This window comes from Zootoca vivipara, chromosome 4 (genome assembly GCF_963506605.1).
Source record: "Zootoca vivipara chromosome 4, rZooViv1.1, whole genome shotgun sequence".
Lineage (NCBI taxonomy): Eukaryota > Metazoa > Chordata > Lepidosauria > Squamata > Lacertidae > Zootoca > Zootoca vivipara.
The window spans coordinates 71,038,984-71,065,750 of NC_083279.1; the positions used below are offsets into that span (position 1 = coordinate 71,038,984).

The window sequence follows — 26,767 nt, forward strand, 5'->3', positions numbered from 1 at the left end:
CATCAAAATACGAGCTTAAGTAAATCTCCAACTATAAAATACCATTTCAAAAATATGTTTTTATGTCTCTTATATTCATTTTTATCCTTCATATAACCAACTGAAGGTTTTGGATCAAAGATCTGACCATTACAAGTGGCACATATGACAAAAAGTTGCATGGGGAGGGGAGAATGGTGGCAACAGGATGTGCACTTGGGTGATGGCTGCCCTTTCTGCCTTGCCCTCTGGAGGTCTGTTAGATTGGCATATTGGGGGGCAGTAATAATGGTGTCTCACACCAGGAAAATGAGGGTCCCCCTGTCTCCTGCTCTTTTGTAGCACAGTTCTATTATTCCCATATTGAATAGAGAGGAGGCTGCAGAGAGGTATTTTGTCTATACTGTACAGTATTGTGGGGGAAAGCCCGAGACAAAGTGGGTTATGACAACATCACAGTAATGTTCATCATTCATATTCTTTCTCACACTGTGGGCTGGAGGGTCACTTAGCTGAGGGAGATATTGGCTTTTGACAACCCTCTAACGTAATATTTTTTATTGTTTATAGCCTTGAGAAGATTGTATAGAAGATGATTAACAAATTCATCATCATCATCCAGGGAGTATCTTGCTATCTCACTTGAGTGCTGGCACTTAAGGTTCTTATTCTTTTCCCAGAGATTGAAGGGTAACTGAAATAGAACCAGAATTTAGGGGGTGCACGTCACTCTCTTTCTCCTTAGGGGGCCGAGAGGAAGAGTTTGCTGAGGAGTGGGTGTTGTGCTTTAACTATTGTGACATTTGGACAATAAACTCATAGAGGGCTGTGCGCTATTGTGATGCACAGAGAGGGGAGAGGAAATGAGGATGCTTCCCTAACTAATAAGCAATCACTGTAGCAAGGCTCTCTCTTTGCCCTTTCTCTTTTGGAGGCTACCAGCTGGTCCAGGCACCCTGGCCAGCAAGAGAATGAAGGAGCACAGACATCTCAATAGCCTCAAGTTAATAAGGTAGAAAATAAGAGGTTCAAAGAATATATCCTCTCACCTTTCTTTGCGACTGCCCAACATGCGGGAAGTATATTGATCCCCATAGTCAACCAAATTGAGGTGGCGTGAGTAGATAGTAATTTTGTTGCCGACAAACAAATCTTTAAACTGCAGATCTTCATATTTGATGCGATTTAGGAATCGGCAGCGGTTCTTCATGTCATACTGGTAAGGTAAAGAGACTGAATAATCTACATGCAGGTATAAAATACCTTTTCTTTTAAAAAGAAGAAGAAAAAGATCATGCACAAAGAGAAACAGATACTGTTTTTTAAAAGTTACTTTGACTACTGTTATGTGCCCATGCCAATTTTTCAAAACTAGCACCAGCTACGAGTTTGCTTCTGTGCTCGATTCAAGTTGCTTGGGGTTAGGGCTTTAAAGCGCTAAGCAGCCTGGGACTTGGGTACCTTAAGAGCCACTTCCTTCCATACATTTCTTTCTGAATGCTCCAAACTTCATCTGAGGCACTGCTGCAGATTCTTCAACTTCAGAAGGCAAGGCTGATGGAAACCAGTGATAGGACGTACTCTAGGATGACACCTATCCTGCAGAATGCTTAGCAAAATGTGTCAGGCCCCAAAATTATATTCTTTCAATAGGAAGGGAACTGGGGCTAAGGTCATGGCTGGAAAAGACATAGCTCTTCAAAAAGTTATTTAGCTGATGGCTGGTTTTTTTTGGGTGGAGTCCTGGTGTTTGGCTGTGCCAGACTTATTGGGCTTTCTAGGTTTTTAGTTTTTATTATGGGATTTAAACTGGGAGTTCTTTTAGATTTTGATGTTATTTTTTGTATTCTGACTTGGTAGCTACCTTGAGTTCCTTGGAAAGTAAGAGGGATACATAAAATAATAATTAAAGAACAAGATTCTGAAGTACTGGATTCTACAATACTTCATACTTCACAATCTGCATTTATAGAGATCCTTTCTCTAATGCACCTATACCAAATGGTTTGGGGCACAGAAGAAATAGAGGTATCATGAGCTGAACTAAATCATCTGCTTCACAGTGCAGTCATATACATGTGTACTTGGAAGTAAGCCCAGTTGAACTTAATGTAAGGTTACCAGATGTCCCCGTTTCCCAGGGACAGTCCTCGGATTTAAAAATCAGTCCCCTGACAAAATCCATCTATTCAGTAGGAAGTTGAAAAGTGTCCCTGGATTCCTTGGAAAAAAAACTGGTAATCTTAACTTAATGGGACTTAAAAGGTAAAGGTAAAGGGACCCCTGGGGTTGCAGAGCTCATCTTGCGTTATTGGCCGAGGGAGACGGTGTACAGCTTACAGGTCATGTGGCCAGCATGACAAAGTCGCTTCTGGTGAACCAGAGCAGCACATGGAAACGCCATTTACCTTCCTGCCATAGCAGTACCTATTTATCTACTTGCACTTTGACATGCTTTCAAACGGCTAGGTGGGCAGGAACTGGGACCGAGCAACGGGAGCTCACCCCGTCACGGGGATTCGAACCACCAACCTTCTGATTGGCAAGCCCTAGGCTCTGTGGTTTAACCCACAGTGCCACCTCTCAAGTAAATGTTTATGGGGTTTCAGTCTTAACCATACATTTTTTATAAAAAAAATGGCAAAACAAATTCTGTTCATAGCTTTTTCTAAAAACAATTCCTATTGATGAACATATTTATTAAAAATGTAAATCTGATTACTTGCAAATATGGACAAAATTATCTTTAAAGAGAGTCACTTTTTCCAAGCCAGAAAGGAAGACACATTGTATACATGCCTTTACATTTTTACTATGTGTACACATTTATTCTCATCATTTATAATCACACACAAGGTATGAATAAGTCCACTGTGAATAAGCCCACTGTGTCCAAAACAGCTTATACTCAGGTTAGTGTGCACAAGATTGAAGTATCACCCTCCAACACATAATAGCAGATCCAGTTGCATATAGTACTACAACAATAACTGAATATACTGAGTTGTCTTACCATTTATCACTTTCAAAAGTAAACTTTTGGATATTCCTCAAATTGACTGAAGATGATAACTCCAAATAAACAAATACTTTCAATAACCATCCCAAACTGAAGGCACTTGGAATGAGAGAAAGGGGAACCAAACTGCTTCAACACAGAATGTCTGAACAGGACTGAGCACGAAACTTATTTTTACTCTAGCATATTTGGCATTCAAAATCCAATAGTAGGCTTGCTACTGCAGTCAAATAATAAAGTTATTGTTTCCTCCAATGTACCTTCAAAATACTGGATCCCAATTACTTCCTGGCTCTGTTCCATAATATTTGCCAGAGCTTCTGGTATTTACTGCAAATGCTCCAGTTTCTTCTCAATCACTACCAAGAAGTGTGACAAATTGGAAGATTAAAAACAACAAAACAATTCCCCTTCCTCTGAGGTTTTTATATGCTTTGTACACCCCAAGTTATTTATAAATCTGATTAAAACAAAAAGGCAGGTGCAGAGCAAAGTGGGTAAACAAAAGCAAAATCAACATCTGATTTGGTAAATACAGCTTGCAGATTTATTCCTCTCCCTGTTGCTTTCTTTAATAACCAAGAGCAAGTTAACTAGGCTGGCTTGGAACCAAAGAACCCATTTAGGCACATAAAATGAGTTTCTACAGGCACACTGGAATGTCTCCTTTTTTCAGATGGTTGGTGCTTCCATTTATTATTAATATTAATTAGTTTTATCTCCCCACCCCCACCCCAACTTCTTCCTCCCAAAGCAGCCCAACTCCCAATGAGTTTCAGCATTAGCTTGTCTACAGGAGCTGTTGGCTATGTGCATGGGTCCCGGATCTTAATGGTCTACAAACCATTAAGCATCTGAAATTGAATTCTAAGAAGGACATTTGGGGGAGGGGTTAACATAAGGTAATAAACTGACTGACAATTATGTCTTACAATGAGTTGCCTTTATCACTTGCTTTCTTCTTTAGCAACTTGTTAAAGATAAGCATTCCTTAGGGAATGAAAGATGGCCATATAAGTAGATGCATTACTGAACCAATTTCTGTTTGCAAAGAGGAAAGTGAGTTTTTGATAACCCAGAATTAAGATGCCCTCTTACCAACCAAAGAAATAATTTTTATTGGCATAAAGTGCAGGCATTCTTTCCCTGATTTAGATTCTGCTATTATTAGTACACTATTTCTTGTTTCTTCTGACACCAGGAACAATTGCAGTAATTGGCAATTTCACTGAAACAGAATGCAGAAGAGAATATAAGAGCACAAAAGAAAGGTAACTCTCTGAATCACATGGGTAGGACTCCACATGATCAGCCACAATCTCTGTCTTCTGTACAACCATCAGGTCTTGGTAACAAGACCTTTACATCTCTGAGCCAATTAGATCTGGGCAAGTGATGAATGACATTATATACCATACCCAGTAACATACTCACTAGCATTTAAAATATGAAAAACAGGAGGGTACACAGGTGGGAAGAATCCACATCCTGTGTATCAGAACAGAATTTAAACACAGCAAATTAAACTTTAACACATGTCCAACAAGAAATGGCTGCTTCTCAGCTTTACAAAATGGAGTTTTACTCTTAAAGCAGAGGCCAAAGGTTATTGTCAAACTAGGACTAATTGAACAGCCTTGCTTGATATTCACTCATCCACTGAGTACATGGAAGACTTATTTTGAGCACCAGCCATGGAGGCTTGAACCTATGATTCTGCTGCCTTTCCTGGGCTTCTTGTATGTATACCTATTTACCATGGGGGTGGTGAAAGCTTTGTCATGAACTGGCTCATATAAGGCAGGGTTTCTCTTAATTGAAGAAACATGGCGCCACTGCCTCACTGAAGCTAAGCAGGTCAGGATCTGGTCAGTGCCTGGACAGGAGACAACCTGGGAACTACATGCATGCTGCCTTGAGTTCAGTGATGGAAAGAAGGTGATATATGAATTTAAACTATTAAGCCAATATATGGTTTCCAAGGTTTGTCTAGCTTCACCTTATTATCGCTACCGCCACCAAGATGTTTTATGGTATCATCAGGGGACCCTAAAAAAGCTCTTGTTCTTCTAGGACAATTTAGCAGCTAAGAGAGAATAGCAATTCTTGTGTTTTTGGCTTCACATAAGATCAAACCAATAATGCCAAGGGTAGCTTATTTTGCTCTCAACCAATGCAATCTGCAAGGTTGTCTTATACCTTAGACCCCTGGGTATAGGGTGGTATATAAATTCTAATCATCATCATCATCATCAGCGTAACAAGTCTTACCATCTCCACTGATCCATCTTTTGGGTAATACAGAAGCTCATAGCGTCGAAAAAGTGAAGCATTTGTATCATACCACTCTGCAATGAAAGCGTATCTTTCATCCTGGCTCTGAAAGAAAGGGAAAAGAGGAATGTAGGAATTTAGTAATAATCTCATAAAAGACAATTCAGAAAAATGCACTTCATCCAAATGAAAGGTTGATCGACCAGCAAATACATCTGAGGCAAAGCATATAGCAACAACATTGTTAGGCCAGAGCAACACATCATTCAGACGCTGAGGTTTCCCAAATGGTACAATAAGGAGACTGCAATTTGGAAACTACAACTACTGTTGACTTTGCAGGGCCATTCTAGTAATTACTTGAGAGATAAAAGTACATAAAAACTTTGAATACTTGAAAAGAGTTTTCTAAATGCGAAGTATGACTACTGTTACAATTACATTCTGCCTTAAGTTATTTTAAACATAAGCAAATGACTCTTACTGAGGTGACACCACCTCACCCACAGACATCTGCCAGGGGAAGAGGCCTCACAATTCCAGCTTTAGTCCTTCCCACTTTTCCCATCAAGTTCCTACCTGGGCCATGCTCTTTAATATGGGCAGGAATGCCATGAAAATTATGTGTCACATTACGGCACGTCTACTTTTCTGCAGCAACCCTCGCCCACACTGCACTGCACAATATAGCACTATGCAGAAAAGACAGCCTCAGTAGGTAAAATGGGCAAAAGCACATCGGGAGATTTTTATGTGCAGATGGATCACATGGTTTCTCTTGCGAATAGCAGCCCCTCCAATCCGCTTTCCCAATATGCTTTTTAATCTATCCGGTGTATATGCCCCAGGCAGATTTCATATCTACATTCAGCTATATTTCAGCACTACAGTATTGACTTTTTTTCAGGAAGTCCTACTCTGGAATTTGAGATGAAATACACTCTCCCTGACCAAACCCTGAAAGTAAACACTACCAACCTCTGCAGTCAAATGAGAATTATTGCCATTGTTTCAACACATCTTTCAAGCCAGTAGTGCTGGGATCTGTACACTTGATGGTGACATGGCTGTTTGTTAGGAGGGCATGCAGCATATGGGGCACACACAAAGAACAAAGACTGGATCTGATAAAGAAAGACAAGAATGGGAGCAAGGGAAGGGACTGGTTCAAGCGTCTCAGAACAGAGCACTTGGCATAAGTGTTTCCCACTTCCCCAAGCAGCAAGAAGCTCCAAAGTTTAGTTTCCTTTGGAGGGAGAGGCCCCTGGAGACTTATGGGGTCTTTGTAATATAAAAAAGGTAAAAAGGTAAAGGATCTCCAGACAGTTAAGTCCAGGCAAAGGCAACTATGGGGTGCAGCGCTCATCTCACTGCAGGCCGAGGGAACCGGTGTTTGCCCACAGACAGAGTTATATGGCCAGCATGACTAAACTGCTACTGGCGCACGGAGGACCATGACAAGTGCCAGAGCACACGGAAATGCTGTTTACCTTACCACCACAGCGGTACTATTTATCTACTTGCACTGGTATGCTTTTGAACTGCTAGGTTGGCAGAAGCTGGGGTGTGCTTTCTTACAGGCTATAATGGCGATAAAAGCAAGCCTAATTTTGCACCAGACTGCCACAAAGGAGTTCTTGCTCTTACTGCTTTATGCAGTGCATCATTAAAACAATGGGATTTGCTTCCACAAGGTGTGATGCTGTCCACCAACTTGGATGACTTTAAAAGATTACATAAATTAATCAGGGGAAAGGCTGCAAATGGCTAGCAGTCATAATGGCTATATTCTACTATATATGTCCCTGGATAGCAGTTGCTGGAGATCATGAATGGGAGAGTCTTATTGTGCTTATGTCCTGGTTGTTGGCTTTACCCTTGGTTGGCTACTGTAAGAACAGAAGACTGTACTATACATGGGACCTCATTCTCATCGAGGAGGTGTCTTCTAATGTTCTTATGCAGCCATTTTCAAGGGTGTACCTTGGTTTAGCTAATGACAGATAAATTATTTTCTCTCTTCTCTCTCTGCCCAAGTTCAAAGTACAATTATTCTTTCGTTCCTTTCTCTCTCTCTCTCTCTCTCTCTCTCTCTCTCTCTCTCTCCTCTTCGCTGACTCACTCACACACAGCCTTGCAGCCCAGGTCCCAGAAACCACTATTTGCTCAGTGAGGAATGTCATCTTGTAGAACATTCCCAGCCATACAGTAAGATTCGGGTTATTTTGTTTAAATCCTTGGCACTCCCCTGCCCAGCCATTCCCAGCAATCAAGGTGGCAATACTCCCAACAACCCTGATTTGCAAACCTTGACCTTCTCCCCACCAATAAATGGAGATTAGTCAAAACCTGCCATTTAAACCACTAGCATTCCATAAGAGCTGATGGCATTTAAAGAAGCAGTCCTGTGCTATTCATTTCCCGGTGAAGCAGAAGAAAACAGTTGCAACCCCCTTTGTGACTCAGCCTGCTTTCCCCAGCTCAGAATCTGCTTCCATACTTTGCCTGTACTTAAAGAGGCAACAAGTCATCATTGTCACCCCAGACTGCAGAATCCTACATGAAAGAGCATGGAAAATTCTTCTTCCTTGTCCTTACTGCTGTTTATCCAACTCAGGCTGAGGCATAGCAGCCACCTGAGCTTTTGTTGCCCTTGTCAACGCTCTATTCTAATGGCAATTTCCACAGATGCCAATCACTCACCTGTCATTCTGCCAAAGGTCTCCCCACCACCATTTCTTTTATGCTACCTACGTGCTATTTGAGGATTTAAATGTTTTACATTATATATTCCCATCCCAGGAAGGCTACTGCTTCCTGAAAAAGTAGACCTGTACCCTATATTTTTGTTAAAGAGGGCTTTGTAAATATTATAATTAGTCAAATTACAGAAAGTAAAGTAAAGTAGACAGCATTGCCAGAGTCGTTTTCCCATTATGGAATCATTTCCAAGACAAGGAAAGGCATAAACTTTTGAGAAGAAATCATCATTAACTTCAGTAATACAAAGGAAGAAGCCAAGCTCCTCAAATGTCCCTGAACATCAAATATCAATAGAGAAACACTAAAGTAATTACCTAGCCACATTATTTACCTTCACCCTGACCTTGGTTTAATCTTGTTTTTTTAGTGTCAATTTTATTTACACTATATATGACCAATTGCACATAAGAAGCATAATCCTTTATGCCTCCTGCAAAGAGAAGTAAGTAAACTTGGTTGTTTAGCAACTCGTATTTAAGGTCACTGCCTCACCCAGAGGAGCAGGAAAACCACTGTGCATATCACTTCATTTAAATATATGCTAATGGTAAATTGCTTGTTTCTATAAAAGAGGCTGCATGAGTAAAGAAAATAAAGCAGGTGGAAAAGAAAACCAAACATCCTGGTTTAGAGCAGGGCTTCAGCTCCTTGGGAAGCACAGCCTTTCCCACGTCTGACACATCAAGGTCAGGTTTACTCAGAAGAAACTTCCACTAAGTTTAATGGGGCTTACGCCCAGGTATACGAGTATAGGATTACAGCTTAAATGTTGCTTTAAATGGGAAAAGAAAACTGACTGGCTCAATATCATCATATTTAGATTGTGATTTAGATTAAGATTGCTTTTGAGCCATAAAGATCCTCAAAGGAGCTTACAATAAAGTAATCATAAAACATCATTAAACATTCATCTGTAATACAAAGTACACAAAATGCTGGCAGCATTTCATCTCCTGTTAAAGCAGAGCCAATCCTGCTTCTCAAAAAGTCTGGTAGAATTTTATAAAAAAAGACGTTTTTAATGGATCCATAAAGATCACAATGGAATGGTGAATTTCCCTTAGCAGAACACTCTACAACGCAGTATACCAGTGGCCACAAAAGCTCTGTTTACAGATACTTCAGATGGCAGTACCACCTGAAGCAACCTCTCTCTGGCAGATTTTAATTCCCTTAATTATTACTTATTTATAGTCCACTTTTCTGCATTAAAAATGGACTCAAAGTGGCATACAATAAAACTGATGATACCTTTCCCCAAATGATCTTGCACAGCAGTTCATGCAGAGGTTAAAAAGCATGGAAAACAAGGAGGAACCCGGCAGAACTGCAAAGGAAAGTTTCCACAGGGAAGACCAATTATCTTCCAGCACCATCTCCTGACTGCTACTAGCCAGGTAGGATTAGAACTGCTGTAAAATAGTACCTTCACTAATGATGTATGCAGGTGATCCAGAAGGATACCCAAGCAAATAGTCTCAAAGCCACGGGGAGATCCAAGAGGACCAACAGTGCAGGTAAGCCACCAAGGGGAAAATGGCAGCCTTTAACCCAAACCTTGGCTTGAAGCTGGCTTGAAATAGATTTACATAAGAAGGGCCCTCATGGATCAGACCGAAAGCCCACCCAGCATCAAGTTCTCACAGTGGCAAGCAAGATGCCTATGGGAAGGGGGCAAGCAGGACATGAATGCACATTAGACAACCTATTTCATAAGTCACTGCCTTTAGCCAATAAGCCACAAGCCATAGTACCACACACACTGGGCAAAAGAAAAACAGGGGCACAATATTCCAGCACAAGGGGACCAAGAGTTTTCAGCAGTGGTCTTACAATTGCTACTTTTAAGGATGCATGTATTACTCCTTCCCCTCAAATATGTTTTGATAATTATCTGAATTATCTCCTCCAGTAAACAGCCATGATGGACATTAGCCCCAGCTGTTTTGTTCACATACTTAGGTGTCAACAACTGAGCGAGAATTACCGGTATATGAAGATGATGTATAGATGGTATATATCACCGGTCAAATTAGCAAAAATGTATAAAAACGAAAAGAAAGAGTGTTGGAGGTATGAGGCTGAAGGTACTTTTTATCATATGTGGTGGGATTGTAAAAATGTACTGGGAAATGATATATAATGAATTGAAGAAAATGTTGAAAATAACATTTGTTAAACAATCAGAAGCCTGCCTGTTAGGTATCTTAGTCCAGGATCTGCCGAAAGAGAAGAGGACACTATTTATGTATGCTACTACGGCGGCGAGAATTTTGATAGCACAAAAGTGGAAGACTGGAGAAATTAAAGCATAGAACAAAAGAATTGCAGAGTTGGAAGGAGTCCTGAGGATCATCTAGTCCAACCCCCTGCGATGCAGGAATCTCAACTAAAGCATGCATGACTGATGACCACCCAACCTCTGCTTAAACACTCAGTGGGGATTCACCTGTGGAATGGAGCTATGCTGTGCAGGAAGGATCATTCCCCAAATAATTAGCTTCTAAGGAAGAAAAAAAGGCTGCCATTTTATAGAGAGATTTGGAAGACAAAAAAGCATTTGTACAAACTGTTACCAATATCAATAAAGAAAGGAAACAAGATTGTGCCAATTTAAGCCATATTAGTAAAATGCCAAAGCACTGCATGGGGTTAAGCCTTCCTCTGCTACTCCATAATAAAATGTTCAGAACTATAAGAAACACTGCATTCGGCTAATTTTGCACTTTAGTGAAAGGAAAGGCTAATGAACAATATTGGAAAGCAAAGCACCAATACTCTGAGGTTATGTTCCCAGCTTTTTTCTTGACATGCTGTGTAATTGTGGACAAAATAGCTCAACCACCTACATGCCTCAATAATCCCCAAATTAAAGCGATGGAATTAGATTTATCAAAAACGTCTAGGACAAAGCAAAGTATGTATAATGTGGTAAAGTGAAACTCTTGGGGTGTGATTCCCTTCAGTGCTACTTTACTTAATGACTATACAGTATAAGCAGTAGCTTTGAGGGCGTCAGAGAAATTAAATAAAGAGGACTGTGGGGTTACATTTCAGCATACCTGCAGAAAGTGAGTAGCACAGATTTACAGAACAAGGAAAAACTCTGTGAAATGTGAGCATCTTGAAATGTGGCTTAGGCCCAGTGTACCTTCAGGAGATCCAGTGTACCTTCAGGAGATCCAAGATTTTTTTATCTTTTGGAAAAAGAGGCTCTGGGAAAACAAACCAATAGGAGCAGAGGATAAAGTATATTTAATTCTGTAACATGGAGCCATTCAGTGTAGAATCTCGTTCAGTGCTATTTCAGTTAATGAAGAGTACGCTGTGATAATCAATTCACGGAACTCCCCATGAGGCCCACCTAAACTCTTCACTGTTGGATTTCAGGTGGAATGTGAAAACCTTCTTTATTCAGACTAGTACTAATTAGAGCTTCTTAGCAATTTTTATAGTTCAGAGGATAAATTAGATGGAATGCAGAAATTCAGGACCTGGTCTATAGTTACACTACATTGACGTTAACACTATTTCATTCACTGGGTAGATATTTTTCAAAATCCCTTCAGCCATTTACTTATTCTGCATAAAGAAGTAACCTAAAAGGCATTTTTTTAGACCGAAGGGCCAAGCTACATATGTGGAAATATTTTATTTCAGAGAGACAAAAAGTGACAACTCTCTTGTTCAGTTTCTGTATACTGGTATATTAACTGAAGGATACCATGTTTACCTAAGGGATGCGGGTGGCGCTGTGGGTTAAACAACAGAGCCTAGGGCTTGCCAATCAGAAGGTCGGCGTTTCGAATCCCTGCGACGGGGTGAGCTCCCATTGCTCGGTCCCAGTTCCTGCTAACCTAGCAATTTGAAAGCACGTCGAAGTGCAAGTAGATAAATAGGTACCGCTACAGCGGGAAGGTAAATGGTGTTTCTGTGTGCTGCTCTGGTTTGCCAGAAGCGGCTTTGTCATGCTGGCCACATGACCCGGAAGCTGTACGCTGGCTCCCTCGGCCAATAACACAAGATGAGTGCCACAACCCCAGAGTCGTCCGCGACTGGACCTAATGGTCAGGGGTCTCTTTACCTTTACCTTTACCTTTACCATGTTTACCTAGTTCAGTCAGTGGCAGACTTGCATGCAGGGTTCAAATCCTGGTAATGCTGGGGGGGGGCTGCCTGAAATCTGGGGAGAGCCACAGCTAGTCAATGGACCAGTTGTCTGACTCAGCTTCCGAAGCTCTCCTCAACCCAGTTTTTGGGCAGAATGATTTTGGAACTGGTATCCTACTGGAAACAGTTATGGATGCATAGTTCCATGCCTTGTCTCTGACAGAGGAGAGATGAATCTCTGACAGATAAAAGATGCCAGCCCACACAGGCATAAGCAGCACTATGTGGTGTGACTATGGGATTACTGCTGCTTGGCAAGGCCACGTCTCTTCACAAGTTGTACTAGCCCAATAAAAGAGCATTGCAAACCACAGATGACAAATTACACAAGCGTGTTTGAGAATCACACAGTCTTGTAATTAAAACCAAGTAGGTTATGCTAAAATTGGCCCCTCTGCTTTCACTGAATATAGAACAAGTTCCAAATGTTACCTTTAATAAGAACAAAGTGCTCCTCAAGACTGCAATACAGTACTTGCCCGTTTTAATAAGCAGAATTTACAGAGTGGGGAGAATAAAACTTGATACTAGCAGGACACTGTAGGAACATGCAGGCAGGCAAAATGGGGCTTCCACACAGGGGCAGCAGCCAGTGTTAGAAACTCAGATACAGTATACAGTATAAGCTAGGTGCCAAATGGCTCCTTAAACCAGGGGTTACAGTTGCAAAAATGGAATGAATGCCTAGTTGCTATTTGGTGGGCAGACAGCTTGAAAGCAGTTTTCAATACGACTTTTTGGTTCCTGAAATTCATTCTGATTGCACAGATAAAATATAATGGATAGAATTGTACAGGATGTGTTGTTAAGTGTGTGAAAACAGTCAAGATCCAAGGATCCCTAGGCACACACCTCCAGATGGTGGAGACGTCAGGCACCTGGCACCTGGGCATCTTCATTTAGTGGTCACAAGTGGCCAATAGCCAGGAGGAAAATGCACCAGCAAATTTCAAATGCTGGCAGCAGGACACTTGAGTAAGGGGCCCTGTACACAACCACAACTGGCCACACACTTTTGAAAGCCAGTGAAAAATAAAATGAGGAGGCCTCAGTAGGTGCTAGAGCAGTTTACCGAAATGAGCCCAGACATTTGTTGAAGCCTTCTCATCTAGGTTTTTCCCTACAGAAATTTGCAACCAGAAGTTAGAAATAAAAATGTGTGTCCATTTATGAACATATGGGTCTTTGAAAGGAAATATTCACAAAGCGCACACTGTACCTTTCAACACCACTCCTCCAATGCTTAATTTTTCACTATCGTTTCAGAATGTAATTACAAATCCGACTTCTATCCCACCATTCCCTGAATGCACAGAGGACAACGTACATAGGAGTGTACATGAATGAGAGATCTGAACTCAAGTGGCCGAGGTCCAAGCCAGGCACTCTACGCTACGTTGCTCTTCTGCATTTCGCACTTTCCCCGAGCACTTCTAAAACACGTGGACTCGCCTAAAACTGCAGTGAAGGTGAAAGGTGACCTTCAGCCAGCTGATACCGGTGTGTGTTAGCACCAAATAGCTGGAAAGGCGGTTCCAAAGAGCACACGTTTAGCATTTACCTTGAACGCTCTGAGAGTATCATGGCCTATTAAAAATTTATTACCTTGCTACACAGAAGGCCAAGAGCTCAGCCAATCCCTTTCTCCTTCGCGACTGGGAACATTTTGAGCCAGCATGCATTGTGTACTATAGTTTAACCAAATAGTCTCCTGCCAAGGCTGTCATTAAAGTTAAAACGCTTCTTTCACCTCGTGTTGTGTCAAATATTAACCCTTGGGCAATTCAGCCGAATACAGATTTCAGCCAGAGCAGACAATGTCTGATGGCATACTCATAAATCCTCTATCATAAAGACAGATACCAAGTTAATATTGAACAGGTATGTGTGTGTGTTTTTAAAAAGCTTATCTAATATCTTTAGTAGTGAGTAACGTAATAAATGATGAAAATGGAAAGTTCGCGGGGGGGGGGGGGCAAGAGGATTCCGAATGACAGGCACAGTATAAATTCCTGGAAATAAGTGCAAAAGTACAAAATAACAATAAAATCTTATTTATTCAGATCAACTCATAAAATTGGCTCATTAATTCCCCATTTAAAGGTTACACTATAAATTTACTTTGTTGCCAAAACATGAAGGGCCATTCTGCATGATTTCTACCACAAGCCCTCTCTCAGTTCAAAAGAACAATGACATTTGTTGTCAGTTGCCTTATAAGCGATCAGGAACAAATGATTCATTACCATTTCAGATATTCAATGTAACCAGCTGCAGCACACAGAACCAGATGTTTTAACATTTCTGCTATAATGTGGTTGCCTGAACAGGGGCTGCATATGGCAGAGATGCATAAACAGACCAGGGCATAAGACTTAGTCACACTTGCAGAGCAGAATATTGGATTAGCAGAAAATCTCATGGATTTCAAATAGATATGCCTTTCCTGTTATCAGCTATCTGATCCTTTCATGTCAAGGACTAAATCTGGGGCCTTCTGTCACTGAGAATGACCTGCCGTCCTGCTACTGGGTTTCCACTCGAATCAATAACCATTATAGCAAGCACAGGGGAAATTAGACCACCAGGAAGTAGGTACTTTACCTTTCTGACCTAAACTGGATTTCCAGTCATTTGCTCCCTTTCGTTCCATTGGGATTATCTTTCCCCTTAGTAAAATGGTGCTATTTATTATTCTGAATGGATTAACAGAGGATTGTCTCGTTTAAATTGTAAATACAGTGATGCCTCGCAAGATGAATTTAATTCGTTCCGCGAGTCAATTCGTTTTGCGAAAAATTCATCTTGCAAATCGCTGTTTCCCATAGGAATGCATTGAAAATTCCTTTTTTGCCCATAGGAACGCATTCATTAAATTTCAATGCATTCCTATGGGAAACCGCGATTCGCAAGACAATTTTTTCGCAAGACGAATTTGTCTTGCAAGTCACCATCAGATCGCAAGACACATTCGTCTTGCAAAAAATTCAACTTGCAGGGCATTAGTCTTGCGAGGTACCACTGTATTTATGAAACAGAACAATTCTGGTCATGTGGCACTACTGTTGCCCATGGAACTGTTTGCACAACAGAACTGTTGCTCATGGAATCTTTTTCCATAAGTACATCAGTTAGAGTACAATTAAAAGTAATTCCAGCTATCACAGTATGTTTTCCAATGCTCTGAGGATAGGGAATATTTACAAATGGGTCCAACTAATATGGTTTACATGAACAAACTATAATGGGCAGCAGGCAAACACTCACCCTTTAAAAGAAATGACAGGTTCAGGTTTGTCAGCTAAAGGGCTCCACCTAGTGCTCCACAGAAGTCAGATTATATCAAGTCTCAACTAGGAGAAATTGTATTATTTATCTGAAGAAGTGTGCATGCACACAAAAGCTCATACCAATGACAAACTTAGTTGGTCTCTAAGGTGCTGCTGGAAGGTTTTTTTAAAATATTTTGTTTCGACTACATCAGACCAACACGGCTACCTACCTGAAACTATTATTTATTAATTATTGTTAAACTATGGGTAGTGTGTGGACTGGAACAAATATATGAAAGAAACATAGTACACTTTAGCAAATGACAAAAAATAAATTCCAGGCAAATAACCAATCAAATGTATACTCAAGCAAATTCACACCATTATTTAAACATTTGAGGCGCCCTAGCCTCTTACTCTTGCAGAAATGCACGAGAGGCATGTGAGGCCCTGGCTTATTAAAAAAATGACCAGTGCAGTGCACTGGGCGCATCAGCAGCATGCCCAGTTCAAGGTTGATATGGGCATGAGATTTTGTGACTAACTACAAGTTAGCAGAAATTTCTCCACTGTCTATAAATGCGAACACTTGGATTGTAGCCACTGTTACTCCTACTCAGAATACAGACTCATCAAAAATACTGTTAATGATTCGCTTAGGTCCATTCATTTCAATTGTTTACTCCAACAATAAATAAGCTAGATACAGCCTTTTATTTCTACCCATACTTCTTTAAAGTCAAACATAATTCTGCTCTTGCTGAACTGTTCTGGAGGCTGCTTACATCATGAAAATCCTACCTGAGATTTTGAGAAAATTAAGCAATCTCATCAGTTACACTTAAAGTCATCTTTTAGGAAGAGGGCCAGCTGAGTGGGAAGAGAGCTTGAAGAACAATTACTGCCCACTTCCACATAAATTCATTTTATGCATGATGCAAGTTTAAATCGCACACTCGCTAGCACAGAAGCTAAGCTAAAAATAAAAGCAGACAAAGCTAAGACTAAAGAAAGAAGCTAGCTTTCATCTTGCCAGATGACGATCCTCTAAAACTGATATTTTTTATTATACAATACAGTATAATCCTACTTTGGAAATTCACCAAATGTATGAAGTATTTTTTAGAAATTATTTTCATCACATCTAATCACAGTTGTTTTCAATTAGATGAAAATATGATGCCTAATTTTAGAACAATAAACAAATAAGTAAATACGGTACTGTATTGTAAATCACTCATTATTCTTTCAACAGACTCACAAGAGTTGCAATATATACCCCAATACAATATTGATAAATTTAATAGGTTCAGGATACACTGTATATATAATATTTAAAGTAACAGTTTGGTATATAACTGGGGTGGATCTGGTCAGCAGACTGGATCCGAATCTCCCACATCCACCCCATGGGCCAAGTTTGACAGGTAGACAGTCATTATCTAATGGCACATGTCTCATTTTCGCCTGCACAGATGATCCAATTTTCATCAGGGATTGTACAGCACAAACAAACAAAGCTTTCCCTCTAGCCAGCACAGAACCTTCAATAGAAGGGAAATGTTTGGGGACCCAGTCTCTGTTGAATTAAATTTATTCAAAGAAGAGGGAACTAAGAGAGAGACAATAATAGGTTCCAGGTTTCCTCCAATCTACAGTATGTCTCACATTGATGGGGCCCTGGTCCTGTCTGAAAGGTACAGAAAGTCTGCATCCCTACTATTATGTATCAGATTGTCATGCTGAGTACATCACTGTTCTATGTTTCACCTTTTTTACAGAAAGGGTTATCTCCTTCATCATTCATGGACCAACTCTGACATCTGGGCACCATCACCCACCTGTCTATCATCTGACATCATTATGATGTAGGAGACAACTTCAAAGGTGAGCAACATGATGTTGTTTCTAGGACCAAGGTAAAACTCAAACTCCCTTGTTTTGCTTTTGCCAGCAAGATTAATGTTGTTAATGTAATCTTATTATACTTATTGCACTGAAATGGGTTTTTTATGTTGTTACACTTGCTATTATGTTGTTGTTTTATTATGCTACTATGGCATTGTTCTTGTGATTGTTGATTTCAAGAAATGTTACTGTTTCCTTTGTTTTTGTGTGGAAGAAGCAGCATATAAATAAAATTATGACCGAATGAAAGGGAATCACTGTATCCACTGACCAGCAGTCACATCAAACCCCTTTGAAGTCCATAGGCTGGCATAGTTTAGATCTAATCATCTGTTGCTGGGGCTTCAAATGTTCTCTCTTGAAGTTTGTCCTCTTCAGTGTTGAAGCACACATGTCCCTTAAGTCTTTTTCCCTTTGTCTTTGTTTGTTTTATTACATTTGTAATATTATAGCATCCTTGTATCTTTATATGCGGTACAAAAACAGGCAAAGATGAAGAACTTGTGGCCGTTCAGGCATTGCTGGGCTACACAATTCCCATAACCCCTGACCATGCAGGCTGGAGCTAATAGAGTTGGGAGTCCAAGACCACATGGATGACCACAGGATCCTTCCCCACTGGTGGTACAGTGGTTAAAATGTCAGGCTAGGAACAAGAAGAGCCAAGTTCGGAACACCACTCAGCCATGGGCTCCCCTGGGTGGCCCTGAGCCTGTCACTGATCCCCAGCCTAGCCTACCTCGTAGGGTTGCTGTAAGGATAAAATTAGGGAGAAGAGTAACAGAGACCACTGCCTTGAGCTCCTCAGAAGGCAGGATGTAAATAAATGTAATCAATGACGTCACAAAACACAACATTCCCCCCCCCCAAAAAAAATCACCTCCACTGGGGAGCTATTAAGCGCCATTTCTTCGCTAATATACCATCCTTCAATAGGAGTCACTGCAGAAGCATTATATATATATACACACGGCGACTAGCTAATGCATCATTCCAACCCCCCCACCCCGGAACTCACCATGGTACAGTCCTCGCCTGCCCTTCACGCTCCTCTGCCTCAGCCCAAGCACCACTAGCTCCCTCAAACAACAAAACGGTCCAACTCTGCCCGCCCGCCTACCAAAACCGCTTCTTAGCAACCGAAGCCACTCCTCCTTCCTGGAGCGCGCTTAGGACGCGGTGGCGGAAAATAAACTTCCGTTGAAAGAGGAAAACCGCCATTGGCGGTGACTCACGATTGGCTGAGAGTAAGCGCCGCTCTAGGCCTTGACGGTAGATAAAGCCGGGTTCCCTATTGAAAGGAAGCATGCGAAGCGCAACATAAGCGGACGTCATCGCTGTGAAGTTGGACGGAAGCGTAGAGATAAGAAATTTCAGAGTCAACAACTGCGCACTTCTCTCGCGGTCATGCCTCATAAATTCTTTTTGAAGCTCCCTCTCCCACTTCACCTTCCCATACCAAGTGACAGTTGCCCATGGGGGAAGGGGGGGTAGAGAAATGTGGAATAGGGTCATCTAATTCAACCTTCTGCAATGCAGGCATCTCAACATGCGGTGCCACATCCAATTTGAAACCATACCGGACCCTGCTTAGCTGTGCAAATGGACTTGGAGTTTTATTGTTGCCTTTCTGCCAAGGAAATAAGTCTTTTATTTATTTTATCTTTATTTTATTTTATTTTATTTTATTATGGATTGGCAGGGGAGAGTGATGTCACTCAAATCAATGGTACACTAAAACCCGGGGCTTCCCAACTGGTTTTGTTAGGGCGGCTCAGCTCTCGCGACGTGGGAAGGCCGAGAAATTCGAAAGCAATCCGGAAGTTAACTGTACGCCAGTCTAATAGATATGCCTCTATACGCGGAAGTCAAAAGAGCGGAAGTTGATTAGAGAAGGCGGACGAGTGAGAGAGATGGCGAGCGAGTGAGAGGGTCGAAAAGGGAAACTACTCGCAAGTAATCCGGGCCGCTGGTAAATCGGGGGGGGGGGGTGTTGTGCGGAGGCGGCTTGGGCGGCGGCGGCGGGTGGGAGGAAACTACGCCTTTTCACGCGTTGTTGAATATTCCCTCGTAGCGAAGCAACCTGCTGCTGCATTTCCCAAACTGCCGTTCCTGGGACGTAGATCCTATCGAAAGTGTACTGCGGGGTAGCCAGAATCGTTTTTTTCTCCTTCGGGCGTAGTACTGTGCCACTGTGTATATTACATAGCAGGTGTTGGCAGAAGGTGGATCGGGATCTACCGGGAGGCTTCTGGTTGGGCTTGTTTTTGTTTGTTGTTTCATAAAATTTATACAGCTATTGACTGTAAACGGGGGGGGGGCGGAGGTCAAAGCGGTTTGCCAAAGGTGAAATCAAGGAAAATCAGGGGGGGGGAATACAGCCCTACTTTAAAAACATGCAAAAGCTAAAATACTCAAACCGATTAAAATTATCTCAGCTTTCCAAGCATCTGGGTAGGCTTTTAGCAGGCGTGGAAAAGATGGGTGAGGATTTCTGACTCCTAGATGTTTTAACAATGACAACCAAATGCCAAATTATGCTGCTGAAGTGGGGACTGGGATAGACTTGGGAGCAGAGATCAGTGTGTGAGGACTGTGAGCTCATTTCACTTCTAGTGCTCAAAACAAATTCACAGGGTCAGAATTTTTAATTTCGAAACGCCTGTCGTTTTCACCTGGCTCAAGCTGGTGGAGGGTTTTTAGTAAAAGTGGATCCTGCAGGACTGACATCAGTCCTACCTAGTGAATTCAAATGGGACTAATTCACATGCATAGGAGTGTAGGCTTCCAGTGAGATGGGGCTGAAGGGATTTAAGATACAAAGTGAAAATCTGACACACTTGCAGAATTTGTGGTAGGCACACAGCCTGTGGAAGAAGCATCATCCTATTGCCTCTTTGCAGGTTAAGAATTTTTTATCTAGTATAGGACACTACAGCTTAGTTTCTGAGTTTCCAGTGCAAAATTCCTGCCTCTTTGGGTTTGTCAGTTATTAAAAATGCCAAAACTGTAAGACTCTAGACAACAGCTTCAAGAGCTAGTTTCTGATGGCTGAAAAGAACTGTCATCATGAGGCAGGATGGTGAAGAGAAGTAACTTGGCTAGCCTGATTCTGAACATGTTTGTTCAAATTAAACCCCCTCAGTTCAGTGGGAGTTGCTGCCTAAGTATGATTAGGGTTGCAGCCTTAGTCAACTTCCTGTTTCAAAATAATAGTCTCACTGTGTCTTAAGTTTTTGTGTCTCACCAATCTATGGTGTTGGGCCAATCTGGAGCTGGTGCAGTGTTTGAAAGTAACCTCTTCATCTCTCTTGTACGTTTTGCCCAACTGTATGGGTAGTTTACCTTTTGCAACTATGCAAGCCCTGGCTGAAACTCTGGAGATCCACAGCCAGTCATGGACAATATTGAGCTGCATGCTGGGCACCGAGGTGGCGTAGATCCTATTCCTTCCCAGCTCCTAAACTTTTAAAAAAGAAACTTTGCTTACAGGGTGGTTCTCCTTCTGAAGTTGACCTAAATATGCATCTATATGTATAAATTAACATATTAACTTGTATGCATCCTATATCCTTTAAAATGCGTTTTTCTTGTTTTTATTATGTGTTTTGTGTTTTGTTCTTTTTTATGCTGTGAACCACCCTGAGATCTATGGATGAAACACAATATATTTTAAAAAAAATAAAATTGTGTCATGAGCCTGGTCCCGAAGCCTTTGAAGAACCTAGCACCACCGCTGGCTATAAGGACCAATAATCTAATTTGGTACAGGGCAGTGGTTTCTAAGCTTCCCACACACTGGCCTCTTGAAAATTGTTGAATGTCTTGGTAGTCCAGTTAATTGCTTTTCCGCTCCTTACAGCAGCTGCAATGCACTGTGCTAGATAATTGCATTATTGTTGCTTTTTCATGTTTCTAATGCCCCCCCGGTCATCACTTCTGGTCTGTACCACTCACCAAGCAAACTGTCAGGTTCTTACTGGTAGAATAACAGAGCAGCCACTGTGCCCACCATTCACAGCCACAGAAATTGTGGCCAAGCAATTTGTAAGGATCCTGAATTAACACAGCTAGGATGTATATTTGCACCCTCATGAGTTACGTTTGTGGGAAGTTTCTAAACAGTGCTTGCCTTTTTGGATTGGAGCAATGTGACTTGATAAAGGATGCACTACTGGTTTGGCATATTTCTCAGAAGAATTAGCAGCTAAAATATGCAACTGAGATTTTATGCATTTTTCTTTTTCCTCCACATAGTGTTTATCTGCTGTGTGTGAAGCTCCATCAACAAGATGACAACACTACAGAATACAGTAAACAGTAAGTGTTCATCCTTTTTAAAAACAAATGTTGTGTGAAACTATGCATTCTTCACTTATTTGTAAAGGAAAGACTTTGGTAAAACTATCTGTTTAGACCAGGAAGTAGGTTTCCGAGGGAGGCTAAATGTATGGTAATTGCAAGGTCTAATCATTTAGGGTTTTTACTTAATATTTTTAATTGCCAAGTACAGTATATCAAATATACTAAACCTCTTTCTTTACAGATATTCAGACATTAAATCAATCAAAATAAATCTGCTATATCATATCACGCTATCTGAGTGATAATCTGCTTCGAACTATAATTTTTGGGGGTGGTACTAAGTGTGTAAATATGGCCACTGTTAAAATCAACTAGCAAACAATTTCTTAAATTGATCTTATGTCTAGTTCTGCGGTTTTCTTTTTAAAAATTTGGCTAACAGTGTAGCATGCAATGTGGGGGGAATGTAGTGAAGAAACAGAAGCTTTTGGACGCAACCCAATGACAAGTACTTATCTCACCGGAATACCTTTTTTTGCATTAACTTTTCTGCTTTCTTTCTCCAAGCTTCGGCTGAATATGCCACCTCACCCATCCGTGGACCTGGTGATGGCATGGAAATGGAGCAACCGCCCAAATCTGTTGAAGTAATCCCATCCTCGGCCACTCATACCCATCGAAGCCCACACAAGAAAGCTCTTCCTTCACCAAGTCCTGGAGTTCTTCAACTAGGGAAGATAAAAGGTGATACGGCCGTGGAGATCGAAGCTGTGCGAATCCTGGTTCCCAAAGCTGCTATAAACCATGTCGTTCCTACCAAAAATGCAAAGACGTCCAGGTCTTCAGGACACCAAAGGGAAACCCTCACTCTGTTAGATGGAATTTCGGGTTCTAAAAAGGAGCTTAGAAGTGAAATAGCAAAGCTCAAGAACTCCGAAAGAAGATTGCTACAGGATAAGGAAGGCCTTTCCAATCAGCTCCATGTGCAGACAGAGGTGAGGGACCAAGAAGTGGATTTAATCCATTATACTTTTATTCCTTTTAAAAGATGGCCTGGAAACTGCAATATAACAATTATTCATATTGCATTCTGGGTGGTTCACTCACTACAAGAAACGAAGTTACAGGGAACCAGGCAGAGGGCATTCTCGGTAGTGGTGCCTGCCCTATGGGACGCCCTCCCATCAGATGTCAAAGAAATTAACAACTATCTGATGTTTAGAAGACATCTGAAGGCTGCCCTCTTTAAGGAAGTTTTTAATGACTGATGTTTTAATGTATTTTTAATTTAGAGGTAACACTGTACATGTATATATTTATCTTCTAGCAAATTGCACCTTAGTATTTGTTATTTTAAGCAGCTACAGTTGCATCAAATATCTTAGTATACAGTATTAGCGTGCTTATGGTTTGGGTATCCAGGCATTTTGTTTAAGAATACATATCTGTCTCTTAGAGATGTGTCCTATATATATTTACTATGAAAGTCTGCTAACCTTGGAAGGGGAGTCTTCTTGCATCTTGCACTTGATAGCTTCAATATTAACCAGGGGTAGCTTGATTATATTCTATGTTGACACATGATGAATGGTTAAATAATTGTCTTGTCTTAGGTCAATCGGGAGTTGAAGAAGTTACTTGTTGCTTCTGTGGGGGATGACCTGCAGTATCACTTTGAACGCATGGCACGTGAAAAAAATCAACTGATCCTTGAAAATGAGGCCCTAGGGCGAAATGTGTCTCAATTATCAGAGCAATTAGAGCGGATGTCTATACAGTGTGATGTTTGGAGGAGCAAATTCCTAGCAAGCAGGTATTGTGCCTCAATGCAACTTTATAAAGGCTGTCTTGATACATTAGCTGCAGGGAACCTTTGGCCCTCCAGATGTTGCTGAACTACAACTGGTAATCTGCACCTTGAGTGAAAGTTCTTGAGTTGAACATAAATCCATTCTAAGCCCCTAGAGGACATGCAAGGATCCCATGTGGGATACAGGAAAGCTATTTGTGGGGGATTGATGGCTGTTTCAGATTAAGATAGACCCTTGGGTGCTAAGAACCAAAAGACAGTTGAGAGTAAGGAAAGCCTTGTCAAACTCCTCGTGTCTTATTCACAACAACCTAGACCCGAGCAGTGGCATAGCAGTGCAGTTGGAGATGCCACTGATGAGGTGGAAGCTGGCTGGAAGTGCTGGGCTTTCTGAGGACTGCTGCTCCTGTACTGCATATAACTTTGAATAGTATAACTGGGGACCTCAAAGAGTTAGTCCATCTTGCTGACCCCAAGCTGCTTCCCTCTTAGGCTTGCTTATGAGATTGAATAGAGAGTACAATCTGTTTCTATGCAGCAGATCCACAATTCCTCTTTCCTTGCAGGCCAAGTTTCAGCCTTCCACTCCCAGATGTGTTTTGCTTTACACTTCTAAATACCATAAAAAGATAGACAAGCCTAACAGGGGTTTTCAGTTAGCTCTTGATCAGTAGCATCACCACAGCCCCAAAGATAAAAAGCAGTTTAGAAGTTTGGTTCCTGAAGACGTAGCCGGCCAGAATTACCCCTCCTCCTTGCTGCTGCTTTGCACCTTGCTGGAGAAGTCCATGCACAGCAGGAAAGTAAATAAGGTGCATTGGATAAGGTGTTCAGGTGTCAGTGCAGCAAATTTACGTTCTCAGGGTGACTGACCCAAAGTTGCCTCTTTCAGTCTAATTCATATCCTAGCCTGATCGCTGAAACACTCCAGAGGGGAGTGGTTGGTGGTTTCTCCTGTTACCATTTCCATCCTATGGAAGACGTTTCCAGCAGAGATTTGACAGGCATCCTCGCTTTTGACTTTTTAGGCCAGCAGGCATATGTGACTGTTCAAAATTTTCTGTATTACTTTTAAAAATTGTTTTATGTTGTTGTACAGTGCCCTGATGGTTTGTGAAATGGTTACTTTAAATGATAAATAAATACCTTGCAGTGTTATTATGAGAATAAAATAAGTGTTCCTGAGTGGGGAACAGGCTAAGAGTGACATAATAACAACATAATGTACTTCGGATCAACAAGCTGATTTCTTCTTATTTTTCAGTTATAGCCATTCAGGGTGCATCCTGTAGGTATTACCAGTTCATTTGTTATCTGCTAATGTAACATGAATTAGGATTTTAAGTGGATAAATTCCTTTACCTGTCTGAGCCACATTTGGGATTTCTTCTACAGAGTCATGACTGATGAGCTGACTAATTCCAGAGCAGTTCTCCAGCGTCAAACCAGGGATGCACAGAGTGCAATTCAGGATCTGTTAAGTGAACGTGACCAGTTTCGCCAAGAAATGATTGCTGCACAGAAGTATGAACATTTGGTTTTCCCCCAACTTCTAACAGCTCCTTCCCCATTTGCACCTGTGGGTCATTCATATCCATATTTGTGGGTGGGGGTAGGGAACAGCATTCTTACGTCCCCTTAACAATTAACAGATTTATCGTTGCATACCATTTCATGGCTTCTAACACACATTGTCATAGCCTCTGCTTCAGGAAGGGACCCTGGAGGTGCTCAAGGTCTCCCCAGTCCTTCATGCAAGATTTCCAATCAGAAACCTTGTCCGGAAACTATATGATATTCCTTTTAGCATCAAGATTGTATCTGGTAGTTTCTGCATTTGAATCCTGTCTCTCACCTTCCAGCAGGACTCCTTACTTACCCTGCTAAATCTTTTCATGATGGTCTAGACTCTAGAATGTTAGTCACCAAAATAAACTATTTTCTTTATTTCCTATACAGATTGCTGGAGGAGCTGATGGTTTCTCTGCAGTGGGGAAGGCAGCAAACCTACTATCCTAGCGCACAGCCTCATAGTACAGCAGAATTAGCAGCTGTCAACCACAAACTAGCTAGAGCAGTGACCTCACACCTGCTTGGAAACACTAATAGCACTAACAGTCCAAAAAAGGGCTCTTCGCCGACAGAACTCTGCAACACCCCTGCTGAGAAAATGGCTGAAATGGTAAAAACCCTTTCATTTTGGTCTCACAATTTACCTTTTTAATATATATATTAATTTAATATATATAGATTTCTCAATTTACTCTTTTGAGCATTAAGATTATGCTGTTTCAATGTCATCTTCTGAAACACAAAGCATTATCTTTTTATTGTATCAACTGATGCTACATTATTGAGCCTTTAACCCTATCCCAACAGATCTATCATACTATGAATACAAAACTGTATAGTCACAAACTTAAGAAAGTCCAGCTTACATGGGCTGTCCATTCAGTGAAAGATGGGGGCAGTTGCCCTGGCCCTGAACAGCTTGAACTGTGCAGTATAGTAGAATGCAGGACTTCTACCCATGCAGAAGAAACTACAGCATCTGAGGAGGTTGGGGCAACTGGAGCAGTTCTACCACCAGTCATGATTCCTGATCACTGGAGTTTCCATACCTGTTGCTCAACATACAGCAATTCTCCCCCAGCCCAGAACAGTGTTGCAGATAAAAACATTGCCCCATCCTACCTTTACTGTTGTTAATGAAGTGGGTAAGGGTTTGCTTAATAGCAAGGAGTTCAGAAGCTCCTCATGTAAAATGCACTGCTCCAGGACTTTCACCATAACATAATGATTATTTTCTTGCAGGTTCTGAGAATGCTGGATCCCGGCACTTGTACAGAAGCATCTCCAGAACTTCCTTTTTCTGATCCTTCACCATCCCCTTTCCTTTCCCCAAGGAAGAATATTGGACGGTTTCATCCATACACTAGATATGAGAACATAACTTTCAACTGCTGCAATCACTGCCAGGGAGAATTGATAGCGCTTTAAAAAAAAAAAGACACTGCCTAATAGCCAGATATGTTGTCTCTGAATATGCTAACTTTCTTAAGTGATCAGTATTCACTTTTCTATGCTTTTTTCAGATAGGGTGGGCTTGTGCTAGAAATATACTTTTCACACAGATTTCAGACTTCTAAGAGTTCTTTTATCAAACTTTTTTTTATCAGGCTGGGATCATACTGCAATAAGAGCAACACAAGCTGTTCTCCAAGGCAAATAAGAAAATGTTAGAACAGTGTGTGCATAGGCCCTTAA

At 41.3% G+C, this 26,767-nt stretch overlaps 2 protein-coding genes across 6 annotated transcripts in view; one reads left to right on the top strand and one right to left on the bottom strand.

Moving 5' to 3' along the window:
* NME7 (NME/NM23 family member 7) overlaps positions 1 to 18,553 on the bottom strand; it is a 70,686-nt gene extending 52,133 nt beyond the window's left edge. Inside the window, exons 1-4 of one of the 5 annotated variants that reach the window (XM_035114429.2) lie at positions 5,852 to 6,494; positions 5,270 to 5,377; positions 3,259 to 3,357; positions 1,029 to 1,195 (exon numbers count right to left, since the gene is read on the bottom strand). In XM_035114429.2, the coding sequence (XP_034970320.1) occupies positions 1,029 to 1,189 (161 nt within the window). In that variant the 5' untranslated portion in view covers positions 1,190 to 1,195; positions 3,259 to 3,357; positions 5,270 to 5,377; positions 5,852 to 6,494. The other 4 variants (XM_035114428.2, XM_060273734.1, XM_035114427.2 and 1 more) reach the window with 4 other exon arrangements.
* Positions 18,554 to 19,229: 676 nt separating this feature from the next.
* Positions 19,230 to 26,723, top strand: BLZF1 (basic leucine zipper nuclear factor 1). The gene is made up of 7 exons (XM_035115054.2): positions 19,230 to 19,357; positions 21,643 to 21,705; positions 22,258 to 22,685; positions 23,304 to 23,503; positions 24,896 to 25,024; positions 25,460 to 25,682; positions 26,315 to 26,723. Exons 2-7 carry the CDS (start codon positions 21,678 to 21,680, stop codon positions 26,498 to 26,500), a joined length of 1,194 nt encoding a protein of 397 aa, XP_034970945.1. The 5' UTR covers positions 19,230 to 19,357; positions 21,643 to 21,677; the 3' UTR covers positions 26,501 to 26,723.
* The last annotated feature ends 44 nt before the right edge of the window (positions 26,724 to 26,767 follow it).

Coding starts and splice junctions, on each gene's coding strand:
- BLZF1 (XM_035115054.2), top strand. CDS start 21,678: ATGACAACACTACAGAATACAGTAAACA. Junction 25,025..25,459: donor GAAATGATTGCTGCACAGAA/GTATGAACATTT, acceptor TTTCCTATACAG/ATTGCTGGAGGAGCTGATGG. Junction 25,683..26,314: donor CTGAGAAAATGGCTGAAATG/GTAAAAACCCTT, acceptor ATTTTCTTGCAG/GTTCTGAGAATGCTGGATCC.